General features: G+C 28.1%; 1 protein-coding gene across 1 annotated transcript in view; it reads left to right on the plus strand.

Annotated features, from left to right (window-relative positions):
- Positions 1-572: 572 nt before the first annotated feature.
- Positions 573-15,388, plus strand: part of LOC136975162 (NEDD8 ultimate buster 1-like) — a 74,244-nt gene continuing 59,428 nt past the window's right edge. The window contains exons 1-3 of the mRNA XM_067270202.1: positions 573-694; positions 5,559-5,683; positions 11,428-11,595. Coding sequence (XP_067126303.1) covers positions 5,567-5,683; positions 11,428-11,595 — 285 coding nt within the window. The 5' untranslated portion in view covers positions 573-694; positions 5,559-5,566. The remainder of the gene's footprint in view (positions 695-5,558; positions 5,684-11,427; positions 11,596-15,388) is intronic.

Below are 15,388 nucleotides of genomic sequence, written 5' to 3' on the forward strand. Positions count from 1 at the left end.
TAAAAATACATAAAATGTTAAGGCATTCTTATTAATATGTATATATATTAATAATAATGTTTTATTATATTATTAAATATATTAATTATATATTAATAAATAAATCGACTCTCCCTCCTGAAAAAATGAGTTCGCACTACACGTGCGGAGTGAATTCGTTTTTTCAGGAGAGAGTGTCGACTTATCGCGATTCGACTGTATTTCGATTTTATTTGACCTATTAATCACTATTTCGAATGACGCAATAAATTTCGACAGCCGAATGTCCGGGCGGTCATAGTGGCAGCCTTCCACTCTGGAGGACCCGGGATTGAATGTGAACGGGTGGAAAAATCCCCAGGAATTTTTTGGGGGCCCGTCCTTCACCACCCGGCCGCCCCATTATGGGCATGGCTGAATCCATAAAGGGTTTGCTGAAAGAGGTCCTCGCAGAGCGGAAAGCGTTTTAAAAAAATGACGCAATAATATATAATGTATAATATAAAAATCTCGAGAATATAGTATCGTATTATTATATTATTTGTTATAAGATAAATTAGTTTTAAAAATAAATGTTTTAAAATTGCATTTAACAAAAACGAAAATAAAAAAGTTTTCATTTAATGAGTTGTTTACAACATTCGTCTGCTGTTGCTACGTAATTGTGAAATATTTGTGCATACCTTGATTAGATCGAAAGTATTTGTAATGAAAGGTAAGGCTAGTGTTGTTTTAATCATTTTTAAATTGTTTATTTATAATAAATGTATCACTAATAAAAGGCCGATTCTTTCGATAACACGCATATACACTTATGTTAAATATAGTGAATTTTTTTACGTTATTTTCAAATCAAAACATTACTAAATTGAATGAGACATTGTTAAATTGTGTTAATTCTCATAAACTTATTACGTTTTCTTTCAGGTTTTTAAATAACGATTTTTGTAGGGGAAAAATTTCAGTGTTAAATTATGGTATTATAAATTGTTTAAATCGTGAAAACAATGACTGATCAGAATTCCAGTTTTACATTGTAAATAGCTGTATGGGTATATGAGTATAGTATGAGCCATTATGAGTATAGTTTTTCAGCTACTTTGACCCCTTCTTTCTTTGTTTACAGTGATGTATTTTTGTCAATCGCTTTCCTCTTTGGCCCACCAGTGGCCAAGCGGTTCCGTCCCCGAACACTGGGAGTTCGGTTGCGGGTTCGCACCGCACTTGGACGGGCTGGCCACGTGGAGTTTTCTGGGTTTTATCCACATCTAAATAGGGGCCAGTTTCCCTTAAAAGACCTCCCGGAAGGCATCCCTCCTAGACAGATCGCCCAAGCATTGCATTGCCATAACTTAGCAAACAAACAAACTTTCCTCTTTACTTACATATACAATAAACAGATTGTACACCTCCCTGACATTGAAAAAAATGGCTTAAATAATAAGTTTTGCAAATATTTTCTACCTGACAGGTGATTCATATGACTAGTAACTAGATTTACCAAAAAAAAAATTGGTATTCCATTAATATCGGTAAAAAATCTATGTAAAAAATTTATCAATCCCCTTCCTTCCCATGAGTATAATGGTGTATTTTTTGCCACCCTTTGCTCTTCCTTAAACTGTATGTGCAACGTGATGGCTTCATATAATAGAAATAGTGAGATATAAAAATTTCAGCCAGATGATTAGAAGAGTTTTATTCTTGTAGCAATCTAAGAATAAATATGAATTTCATTTCTGTTTTCTATAAGTTATATGACATGAAGATATGGTTGATGTTGGAGAATATTTAAACAATCAAAAATTTAAAGAATTCTATATTAACAGGTAGACTCTATTCACCTTTTCATACATGTACAAAAGCAATGCTTGGGAAATTGAAATACAATAGATAATAGCATAGAAATTATAAAACTAAACGTTGTATACTATTAGTAAAGCAAAATTAAAATATTAATGTTTTAATCTTTAAAAACATTTTAAGAGACTTTTATCTACAGTTGCCCTTCATATTTGCAGATTTTGCATCTGTGGTTTCAACCAATTGTAAAACAAAAAATTCTAGAAAGTTTTAAAAAACAAAACTTGAATTTGCTTGTATTTTAAATATTTTGTGTTTTATTTCATGTATTTCTCTTTCAAGACATACAAAAGTAATTTGTGAATGTTAAAGAAAGAAAATGTTATGCTGTTGCTGATATGTACTATGCTTAGTGGTTAGGTCTATAATAGTTTCATCTGTACTGAACTGTACAGACTTTTTTCTTGTCATTATTCCCTAAACAATATATTATAAAAACTTTTTACATAGAATTTGCATTATATTGGTATTATAAGTAGTCCAGAGATGATTTAAAATATATGGGAGAATATGTGTTGTTTATAAAGCAAACAGTATGAAATTAAAAAGCATCTGCAGATTTTAGTATTTGTAGGGGTGTTAGAATCAGTCTGCATGGATACTGAGGGACAACTATATTTACTCATTTTGAAAAGAATATGAAAAAATAGAATCAAATGATTTTTAAAATTAAATATATTAACATTTTCATATATTTTGAATCCTGTTATCAAATTTAGAGTTATGGTAGTGACTATGCCGAATGAAAAAGCACTGACTGACATATATATATATAGGAATCAGAGTTACTAATTTTTGGGTTTGTTCTCAAAAATACCTATAATAAATTTCTGTGCCCTCCAAATGCCTATAGTAAGTCTGAATATATCGTTCGAAAGATACTTGTTTTCTTATTGTGCCAAATTTCAAGTTTTTCTATAAAGGTGTTGGCAAAATATAAGCAATTGAAAAATGCAAAAGTTGCCATGAAAATCTTCTTCTTCATCCAGCACAGCAGACACTTCTAGAGAAAAAATTACTGGGTCTAGAAAGATCAAATTTTAAACTTAAGCCTTTCTCATTATCAGTGAGGTGCTCACAAAACTTTCGAGTTGATAGGTTAAAGTTCAGAGGCATTCCCCATAGAGCTATTTTACTTTTATCTCTTAATTTTACATTTATAAGGTTAAAATTGTATTGAAGTTAATCATTTTTATTCAAAACATTATCCAGAATAACAAAAGCTCAAATTAATCCAATTAAGACTTTTAATAATGATTTTACTAAGGGTGTATTGTAAGCATTTGGTTGGCAGAAATTGCAACACCAAGCTCTGACTGAAATATACATTATCTTTGGTCTTGGTTAAATAACGTAATCATTAAAGTAATAAAATATAAATAATATTAAACCAAATACTGTTAGACATAACATTTGTGTGACTAAGCTTTCTGTAAAACAATCATTAACCAAAAAACAATTGATATTCAAACAAAAACATCTGAGATGTAAAAAAGTTGCACCAAGTAAAAAGTTATGCAGTTTAGGTGACAGTCAATTCTTTTTCTTAGCAGGTTTTCTTTGGTAAAGATAAGCTTAGCATTTTGAAGCAGTATGCATGAAATTTATACCTGTATTAATATTTTTTATATTCTGCTTTGAAATGCTAAGCTTGTCTTTTCCAAAGAAAAATTCCTAAGAAAAGAAGTTGACTGTTATCTAAATTGTTATAAATTTTTACTTGGCACAATTTTTTTTATATCTCAGATGTTTGTTTGAATATAGACATTGCAAAGTAACGAATACATTCGAATGTTTTAATAATTCAAGATTAAAAGATTCCAAGATTAAAAAGTAGTAAGTGTAATCTAAGTTTAAAGTAGTAGTAATCTTTAATTCAATATGAATTATAATTACGCACACAACTGCTTAAAGAAATAAATGTTTTTATCAGCATTTATTGGCAATCTTCAGGTTCAACTAAAAATGAAACAAAATTAAGCAATTATAATATAGAATGTCAAATGCAGATTATAAAACATAAATCAAAACAAAAACTGGATAAGGGTTAACAAATTGGCTTAAAAACCATAAAATTCCAACATACGCAGATAAAAGAACTTAGTCCAAAATGTTTAAAAATTTAGAAAAAATTTTAAAATTTAAATAAACAAATTGTAAAATGTACTTGCAATTTTAGGATTAAATTATTATTATTTTTTTAACAATTTATTGTATAGAGCAGCGTTTCTCAAAGTGGGCGATAACGCCCCCTTGTGGGCGGTGACGCTGGAGGCAGGGTACTGAACGGTGACCAAAGGCAAAAGTTGGGGTCACTGACAGCTGTTCCATTTCCTCTGTTAAATGGATAAGAGGAAACATTGCGTTTAATGGTTTTCAGATGTTGAGAACAATGTATGGTAAGGGCACAAAGTGTGAGATTCATAGAAAAGTTTTCCTAAGAATATTTCCAATCCTTTCTCACACAAGAGAAAATGAGTTAGGGGGTGTTGGGTATAACTTTATGGAACAAAGGGGGCGGTGGATCAAAAAAGTTTGAGAATCACTGGTATAGAGTTTTATAAGTTATAATGCCACTATGTATGTAAAAATTAAGAGACAGTACTGTTTCTGGTGTTAATTTATTATAACTTTAATAAAGTTTTAAGAAAATTGAACGTTTTTGACAATTACATAATGCATCATCGGGAACTGACTTTCAATCAAGAATGAAGTAAATTAAATTAAACAAAATTTCCCATACAACACATAATTTATAATTAAATCAATTAGCCAAGGAAGGTTTCATAATGACAATATGTTAAAAACATACTAGAATATTAACAAATATATCAACTGATTCAATTACTAATGCCAATTATGAATAATCTGCTATTAGAACATTAACAAAAATCAATAACATAATACAATATTCTATAGATTTAACTTAAATTATTAACCCAATAAATTGTGTAAAATTAACCAATGGTCTGATTGATATATGATAGAATGATTGATGGATTTGTATTGTTTATCGTTAAAAAAAAAAAATATGTATAAATGTGTTTAAATATGTATATATACCATAAATAGATACATGAATAGTAGGCTTGTTTATTGTCATTTAATTATTTCTGTTTAATATTATTTTTTAAATCTGCACGTAGTGTTTTATATTGCAACTACTTAATTTTGTTTTAGTTCTTTATTTGAACTATTTTTTTTTTTACTCTTTCCGTACTGTGGACACTAAAAGGGTTTTCTTTTTTAATCAAGCCCATTGTGAGTTTGGCCAGACCACAATGGGATGGATGGATGGGTGGGTGGTGAGGGACAGAGCTCAACATTCTGTGATTCCATCACCTGAAAAATTCATGGGGCTTTTTGTCTCATTCAGATTTGTTTCCAGGTTCCCTAGAGTAGTAGGCTAACACCTTAACCACTCAACTATCTAGTCATCTTATTTGAACCTTAAAATGACTGATAAATACATCTGAAAATATGTATTTTTAATTGTACAGTACTTCTTGCTTCATGATTAATGGTTGTTACATTTTTTTTACCTGAAATATCTGTTTTAATCTTTAATATTATCCAAAATAAAAATTGTTCTATATTTTAATAATTTTAAAGTGTACTTTTTTTATTGTTATGTAAGCATTAAGTTATTTTTAAGTTAACATGTAGGCTAGTAAAATTATTTTAAAACATTAATAAATGTAATACATTTTAAACAGATTTTTAAATGGCAACTGAAGATTTTAGACTAAGTATAGTTCGTGAGAAATTACTTAAAGATAACATCAAACTCTGGTTACCACCCTATACAAACGAAAATGGCAGTTTAGGAATATATCCAGAGGTAAGATTATTTTTTACTTGAATAAAATATTAAATTCTTGTAAATTTATCAGTTTATAATTAAATTGTGCATATATTATGACTAATACTTTAAATATATTTTATTTATAAACAATAATTTTATATTCAAAATTAAAGTCAATAAGATCCTACATTATTTGAATCAAACTGAGCATAGTAATGATATGAAGATGAGACTATAAAGGTTTAAAAACATTCTTCATCACTTGTAGTGATTTTATTAAATATTATTTTGTTTATTAAAATCTCCAAAAATCCGAGGAATTCTTTAAGATCTTTGAACAAAATGAGATACACAGATTAATTAGTTAGTTATCTCATTTTGTTTAAAGATTTCAAATAATAATTCTAAAAAATGTTTAATCCAAATAAATTATTGATTCCTGAAATCTCTTAAGTATTTGGTTTTTATTTGTTTTATTCATTTTGATTAATGCTTATTAATTTAGCACTAGATTTAGATTTCAAGACAAAACAAGGATATATAGGTATGGTACATTGCCTTACAGTTATAAATTTTTAAACTATTCATTTGTGAATAATTTAGATAACTAATTTTTATGAAAAAATTATCAGTTAATAAAAGTCATTTAAAATTAAGTAAAAGGACATGAATCTGGATAAATACATACTAAAGTTATACATGATTAGTAAATTTAATTACTTTTGGCTAGTTTCATTAACTGTCAAAGTAGCAGTGAACATACCATTTTCAAAAGAGTTGTTAAAAATGAATTGACATTTTGGTAGAAAGTTCTGTTTCATGAACATTCTTTAATTCAATTCAATGCCCTATCAATAATTCTTAATGGTTTTTCACTGTTGTATTAAACATGATTTGGTTCCTTAATAACTTTGTCATAGCTCTTTGATGTCAAATGTTTTGTGTGACTATTTCAAGACATATAGTTTGACTGACTAAAATTGAACCAAGTAAGAAGCCAAATTTTATAATGTAGAGAAGAATGTTTTTGTTTATTTAATTCAAAAATAATAGTTGAAAATGTATGATCTGATGGTATTACAATTAACAAAAGAAAAGTATAGAAAAAATGTGCACTTGATTTTAACACAAATGCATGTGTTTTTAAAAAAATGAAGAATCCAAAAGTTTAAAATTGTTCTGTGTAAATGCCAAATAGCAATGATGGCTTGTGATTGTGTAATATGAGTGTTCATATTATAAATCCCTACATATGTAACTATATTTTTACATAACAAACTATATAAAACACATTGCATTCACAAAATGTATTTTTTTAAATTTAATTAAAATAAACTAATTTTAAGACAAAATTTTTGTCTTTTTCATATTAACATTTACAAGATTCAGACTACTGTATATCTTTGCTCTGTAACCATAATAATTTCTGCCACATACCCTTTTATGACATCACTGCTAAAAAGTGCAGTACTGTCTCAAGCATTTTATTGTATCATGAGATGCAGCAGTGAGCAAATGAGCAGAACTGTTCTCTGAGTGGGAGATGGTCTTGGAGGTCACACTTCTCTGTTTAACAGTGCTGTTGCAGGAGGGTGTACTGCACACAAAAGCCCTAATATTTTATATATTGTTTGGATTGCCATTGATTTTGATTTAAAAACTTAATTTTAATCATATACAATAATTTATATAATTGCTATTGAATAAAAATTGAGAGATTATTTTGTTAGTTTATTTTTCTGTGAAGTGCTACAGTGCTTATCATGAACAACTACTAGGAAATAGTTTTATGATCCTATATTTCCAACATATAACTGCTATGCATCATACTTGTCATAATCCATCATTGTGATTTCAGCATAACAAACTATAGTAGAGTCCCGAAAACTCGGCCTAATGTGGACCGATGGGTGGCCGAGTTTGTGAAAATGCCGGGTTATCGGGAATGGGGTTAAAAAAGAATAAGTACGAGTGCTTCCTCAGAAAATACTGTACTGTACTTGTATGTGTTGTTTGCTTGAGAATACAACAGAGAATAAACTGCCCAAATACCCTTAAACAAAGGAAAAATACATACTTATGAAGGCATAGAGCCTTTCCTACATGAAATGAAAATTATTGAATTCACAGTCATTCACATCGAGTTATGCAACAGGGTTAAGAAATCGACTAACCCTGACAAAGGCTGCAGGTAGACTGAACGGCTGAGTGCGTACTGGCGCGAGATGCGTGGTGGAAGAGTGGGAGTGTGGCCAAGTTATCCAGACTGCTGGGTTATCAAGTGCCAAGTTTTTGGGACTCTACTGTATTAAAAACTTCTATACTCAAATCAGATCTTTAAAATAATGTTCAGTTTAATGCTTGTTAGCATTAATGAAATTTGATGGGAAACTTTCAGTTGTTATAAACAGAAATTTAATGGACACACACGGTTAATAGGTCAGTTAAATTTTAGCAAAGATTGATGAAACTGACTATTCAGTTTAAAATATTCATAAAAATTGCATATGATCCACATATGAAACTTTGCATATGTAGTTCTATAATTATTTTAATTTAAAAAATTAATATTATTTTAAATCATAAATGATGCAATTATTTTGTCTATTTTATTAAGAATATTGCATTGCAAACAAATGATGAATTATTTTTAATAAAAGATATTAAATTTAAAATCATTTATTAAAAAAGATATTAAAAGAAATTAAAAAATTATTTTTAATAAAAGATGCAATTATTTATAATACAGGTTACTGAAAAATTATATTTTTAAATCACATTTTAAATTTTATTCTCTAAAATTTAACATATTTAACTTGTTTAAAATGTAATTTTATTCTTTATTTCTATATCCAAGAAGTGGATTATTTCAGGACTGTGCTGCTCCATTTCCAGTTGTAGGCCATAGGGGTTGTCGTTCATGGCCGTTTTAAACTGCTTTAGGTCCGGCATCGATTTCCAGAGGATAATGATGTCATCTATGTATCTTCCATATAAAATTATGTTTGAGAGAAATGGTGACAGTGTTTTGGCTTCCAATGCTCTAATTACCATTTCACATAGGTCCCCGGATAGCGGACTCCCCATGGGTACACCCCTCTCCTGTGCATAAGCCTTTCCTTTGAATTGGAATACTGAACTATAACATGCCAAATGGGCTAACTCTAATACTTGATGGTGCAGACTGTCATCATTTACTTTCTCCATGAGGAAATCTCTCAGTGCACAAAAACAAGGTTCTATTCTAATTGAGGGGTATAACGATCTAAAATCCCATACTGTGGCATAACCCGCTCCGGACGTACCTAAACTTTTCGCTTTTGCTAAAACGCATAAGCAAGGCCATGAGCTAAGACCTATAGTGGACAAAGGAAGAGCTCCTACTATTAAACTGGAGAAATCAGTGCATAATATGTTATCCACACATCTGAATGGCTATCAGTTCAATATCTCAAGTCCGAAAGAGTTGATACAAAAGCTTAAAGGCATAGACACACCCGGTTATGCCACAGTATGGGATTTTAGATCGTTATACCCCTCAATTAGAATAGAACCTTGTTTTTGTGCACTGAGAGATTTCCTCATGGAGAAAGTAAATGATGACAGTCTGCACCATCAAGTATTAGAGTTAGCCCATTTGGCATGTTATAGTTCAGTATTCCAATTCAAAGGAAAGGCTTATGCACAGGAGAGGGGTGTACCCATGGGGAGTCCGCTATCCGGGGACCTATGTGAAATGGTAATTAGAGCATTGGAAGCCAAAACACTGTCACCATTTCTCTCAAACATAATTTTATATGGAAGATACATAGATGACATCATTATCCTCTGGAAATCGATGCCGGACCTAAAGCAGTTTAAAACGGCCATGAACGACAACCCCTATGGCCTACAACTGGAAATGGAGCAGCACAGTCCTGTAATTTTATTCTTATTCTATATGAAATTAAATGATATTATATATTATATAAATACAAATAAACATATTTATAAGTGTAAATATGTTTATTTTTACCTACAAAGAACACTGAACTCCACATAACATTATTAATTGGTGCAAAATCAAGTAATTTTGTGTGAGGTTGATATGTAAATTGGCTAATTGGTATAAAAGTTTAGCTGTCTACTAGTGTAATACTAGTACTACTACTGACTTTTTAAATCTTCCTATAACCTTATCTTATTTTATAAATTATGCTATGATAGAAAAAACAATAATTATATAAAATAATAAATAAGACTGTAATAAAATAAAAATTTAAAAGTTAAACAAAATAAGCAATATATTTATGACATCTTGGACAGAATGTTATTTGTAAGCCATAGTTTTTTCATCTATACCAATAATTACCTTTGGTTCTTCCCCCAAAAGTTTGAGAAGTTCCTAAAAACACTAATTAAAATATAAAATACCTTAGAAAAAATCATAAACCCTAATTGCAATTTTTACCTCAAAGTTCAGAAAACCTAATGTATTCTCTCACCGCGTTGGTTTGTTTAAAAACAATACTCGCACCCAAAACCAATAACCAGTGTGAAAACTCTCAAAAAAGCAAACATTTTTGATTCCCCTCCTGGGATCTTCGTCAGGCTTAATTAGTTCTTTCCGTTAGAACTGGATTCAAAGGATTTTTAAAAATTTAGAATAGAAGATACACTTTTTTGACACAGTAATGACAATAAATTTAGAATGAAAATCCTTATTGTCACAATGCTGTGAATAAGAAAATCTTACTAACCACATGCACCTATTCTTCATTAGTCAAATACAGTGTCATATAAAGCATCATGTGACATGAAATGTTACATGAACTAATATTTTCTTACAGAGAGACAACAAAATGCAAAAGTGTAACATAAAGTGAGCATTACATTACATGGAAGTGTATATATATATATATATATTTGTGTGTGTGTGTGTTTTCATGTATATATAAATTTAATTTTAAGGTACAGGTTCATAAATATTTTGATTTAAAAGATAATATGACTTTATAACAATGATTTATGTGATCAGTTTAATTCTGTTTTGTCCTAAAATAATAGGACAAATAGAAGAATAAATGTAAGAACTTAACCACTTAAACTTATCAACTAATCAACATACTAAAATCCTTTATTATATCTCAGTATGGATAGCTTTAGATAAAAACTAATGTTTTCGACCAAAACTTGGTCTTCATCAGGCTATTGATCAGTATAAAATTTGAAACTGGAATTCGAACATGTTTAAAATTATTTTAAATTCCAAATTATTTAAAAATTGGAAATTAATTTTCACCATACATGCTACTGAAGTGATAAAAATATTGTTACATCTCCACAAATAAATAATATGATATATTTGCTGGTGTAGAAACATTAGCAACATGCTAGTGTTGTTTACACTTTTTCTCATACCACCTCCATGCATATGAAATATTGTCGACATCTTTCGCATTAATACAGTTGTCAGCTAGGCTGGCTTTGTATATTTCCAACGCTTCAAGTGGGATATAAAAAAGGTTTTTAGTGTGTTGATTTATCCATCCCAGGAATTGTGCGAGAAGTTGGTTTGACTTATCAACTAATCTATAAATGATGGAGTGAAATTTAAAAATTCTGTTCCCTGTTTACTTAATTTAAATCTTAAAAATTTCTAAACATTTTATGGATTACATTATAAACAAGTCTGGACAAATATATATGCTAAAATTAATAGTTATGACATTATTATTGCTAATATAATTTTTACTCTTAAATATAAAGATGAATAATTATTTTTCCAATTTATTTTTTAGGAATTAGTTGAAAGATATTGCACAGAATTGCAGTATTCAAAAGATGATGTGATTCATTTGTTGGAACATTTAAGAAAACATTCTGTAGAAAATCTAATAGCAAGAACAAAATTTAGAGAAACTGGTCTGGCATCATTAAGAATCAAACTTGCTAATGCAAAGAACAAGGTAAAATAATTTTAAAAATTATTTTAAAATTAGATTAAGAAAGATACTTTTGAAGTTTTATTAAATTCTTAATAATTAAAAAATTCATTAAATAAGTTTTTGTTTAAAATATCAAACCTAAAATTCAAAGTAAAAGCTGTAATGCAATTTTTAAAATCAAAACCACTAACACTTTTCCAGCAAATGGATTTACTGAATGAATATACAAATGTTTTTGCTTTATTTTATAAACTTGCCTAAGACTTCAACTATAAAATTTCAAATTGGAATGGTTCAAACATTCAATGATATTATTTTTAAAATTTTTAAATATTTGATCAATTGTAAACTTTTATCAATATTAATGTTAAATGACTTTTGACTGTAAAACTTCAAATTTCCATAATCTGAAGTTGTGGAATTCTAAGGCATTGTAAAGATGTAACTCATTAAAATGGTTAATTATTAGAAATAAAGTTGCTTGTCCTGGTAGCCAAAATTTATTAGACTAAAAGGAATATTTTTGGCTTATTTTAAGACAGTCATTTTGTAGACACAAGTATTCAAAAAATGGAATATCAAATAGCAATATTTAAATCATAAAGTAATAATTTAGTTAGCTTTTTTAATCTAAATTTGTTAATTTATAATTTAAATATTGTTATTTGATAAATTTTGAAATTTCTTTAAAAAGCCATAAAATAAGTAAAAAGTAAAAATTGTGACTTATGCAAATTTTTATCAAGTGAAGTTGTAATGTTCAATAGGACATCATTATATTCTGCTCTTTCTAATTGAGACTATTGAAAAAATGAACAAGAGGCACAATATTAAAAAAATTTCAATGTTAAATATGAAATATTTTTAAAAACAAATGTGGTTCTTTGATAAAGGAGCTTTATCAATCACCTAAAAAAATAAGAAGTCAAAATTTTACTTTTAATATCTTACAGAATACAACAATGTCAAACTAGTCAATTAATTTAAGTGCCAACTATATGTTTTTAAGATGTTTATTATTAATTATTAATTTTATGAATGGATATTTTATTAGTTGGCTACAATAAATATAATTTAAAAGACAAAATTTTCTTACAAAAGTAAATGTTTGATAAATCTTAGAATATAAAATTAACATTAGTGTAAATAACTAAGTACAGTAGAGACTTGTTAATCGGAACCCCGGTAATCGGAACAATTTTCAGTCGGACTGTGTCGTGCTGAATCGAACGTTTTTGATACTAAATTTACTTCTAAAGTATAATTTTCATGTTTTTATATTCTTCAATATATTTATTTTGTTTGTACAAAATGCAGAAATAATTTTTAACGATACAATAGCCTCGATTATTATTATTATAAAATTTTCGTTAGGCTTAAAATCGACGAAAATTCAACACGAAGCAACACGCAACGGAGAAAAATTCAACACGAAGCAACACGCAACGGAGAAAAATTCAACACGAAGCGACACGCAACAGAGAAAAATTTGAACATCAGACAGGTTAATATATTTATTCGTTCATAATCAGTAATTGGAACAAATCACTAATCTGAACAACCCCAGTCCCCAATTGATTCCGATTTTCGGTTCTCTACTGTATTGTTTTTAGGTATTCAGCTTTTTGAGATTCAAAACATTTTGGTTATTTTAGTAAAGTGATCAGAAATATAAAAATGTAGATCTTGAATAAAACGAGAGTTGAACAAAAATTAGAGTATTATTTTCAATTAAGTATTAATTTTAATCTTATAAAATCAAGAATTATTAGAAAAATAATATGATAAAATCTTTCTGTAGTGGAATGTGATTAAAATAGAAACCTGATTAAACAGAAAAATCCTTCAGAATGGAGCAATTTTCTCTGCTAAATTTTACTATAAGCCAGAAACCTGTTTTATGTTTTTTTCATGAAGAATGTAACTTAAATAATATGGAATATTAAGATTCCACTTGTAGACAAATTAATTAAAATTGTCTCTAGGTATAATTATCACCACAGTAAGACCAAACTATACTTTGAAAACAATTTTGAACCGTTTCAGAAAAATGAAGGTCACACAACAAGAAGATACATGGATACAAGGTCTTCGTTGGAATTAAGCTAGGATAGGAGCAGAATACTTTTAAGAATCAAAAACTTTCAAGAACTGAATGATTTTTCAGGAATTTGGTTTCTGCAAACAAGCAATGAATTTAATTTGTTGAAAACAGTGAGAATAATATAACACATTGTGGCCAATTTGCTTTGTTGGAGTAGTTACTAACTAACTAACTAATATTAAGTATTTGAGAATAAGTTGATTAACATTGTTGGGTAATTACAAAGATAAAAGTTAACAATTAATTAGAGTATTAAAACTTCTCTCACAAATCACAGAATTTTGTCTCTGTATTACTGATGCAATTAGAATGTCTGATGTCAGAGCAAGACACTTGTTCTTGGTACTTAATTGGCTTGTTTGCTGTGATATGAGCCACAAGGATCACATCCCAGAACTTTAACTATTTGAATACAGTTATCCCTTGCTTAACACAGGATTTGATTAATGTACAAAATTAATTGCACCAATCCCTTTATATATGTGGCAGAAGTTTTAATTTTTCTCTATGTTAAATAAAGATAGGTGGCTTTACCACCTATCTTTATTTAACATAGAGATTATATTTTGATTAGCATGATTTTGATATATGTGGTAGGACTGAGGGATTAATTAACCGTGTTAATCAAAGGATACCTGTAAATAGCACACGATTTTGGGAAAAACTAAAACTTTTTTGAATTGACTAGTTCACAATTTTTGTCTTCAAATACTTTCCTCTTTAATTGGAATTACTTTGGATTCATTTGGATTAAACCTAGTAATAAAATATTTTTATATCTGAAAAAGTGATTTTACTAATCATTTATTAAATAATCTGATTTCCTGAGAATATTGAAAGTGGAATCCACTAACAATCTATTTTGTTGCCATTATAAATCTTTTTAATAAATACTTAATATTGTACACTTCTGTTTCTACATAATTGTTACATTCAAAAATGTTCTTGTTTGCAGAGATTTTCCTCAATATTCCATAAAGAAATTGTATCTTTACAAACAAATATTTTTGTCTGTATTATAAAAATGTTATTGATTGAAATAAATTCTTGATATAAATTCTTTTATTTTATACTTTAAATATTAAAATAAAAGAAGTCATTTTAAAGAAAAATATATCAATTAAACCTCCTTTTTTTCTTCTTGACCTTTTTCCAAGTATATGGATGGGTCAGCATCAAATTTTGATACATTGATTGGTATGTTTTACATATATATTGATTGATAAAAAATATATCAATTAAATACCATTGCTCAAAAAAAAGGGAGAAAATCATAAAAAATTGAATTAATTTAAACTGCAGATATGAAGAAAATCTGTATTTTAATTTATTTATATATTTTCAGGTTTTTGGTTTAAAAGTAAAAATCAACAATGAAAAATGAATTATTCAAATTATTTTGAAAATTATTATTTACATATTATTTTGAAGATTTTAATTTGAGTAATTAACCGGAATTGTATGAAAATTTAATAGATTTTGGTTTTGAGAATAACAAATAAAGAGGCATTAAACTTCAAGTAAAAGGTATAAAATACATTTCTACAATGAATAAAAAAAAAATGTAATAAAATTTAATTTCTTTAAGATTATGCTATTTAAAGTTTTTCTTGATTATCAGTTCTCAAATAATTCATTGAATAAGTTGTAAAAAGTTTATATTTATTAATTTGTATTGTTTTTACTTTAAGCCTATAATAATAATAATTG

This window comes from Centruroides vittatus, unplaced genomic scaffold, assembly GCF_030686945.1.
Source record: "Centruroides vittatus isolate TY-2023 unplaced genomic scaffold, ASM3068694v2 contig_364, whole genome shotgun sequence".
NCBI classification, from domain to species: domain Eukaryota; kingdom Metazoa; phylum Arthropoda; class Arachnida; order Scorpiones; family Buthidae; genus Centruroides; species Centruroides vittatus.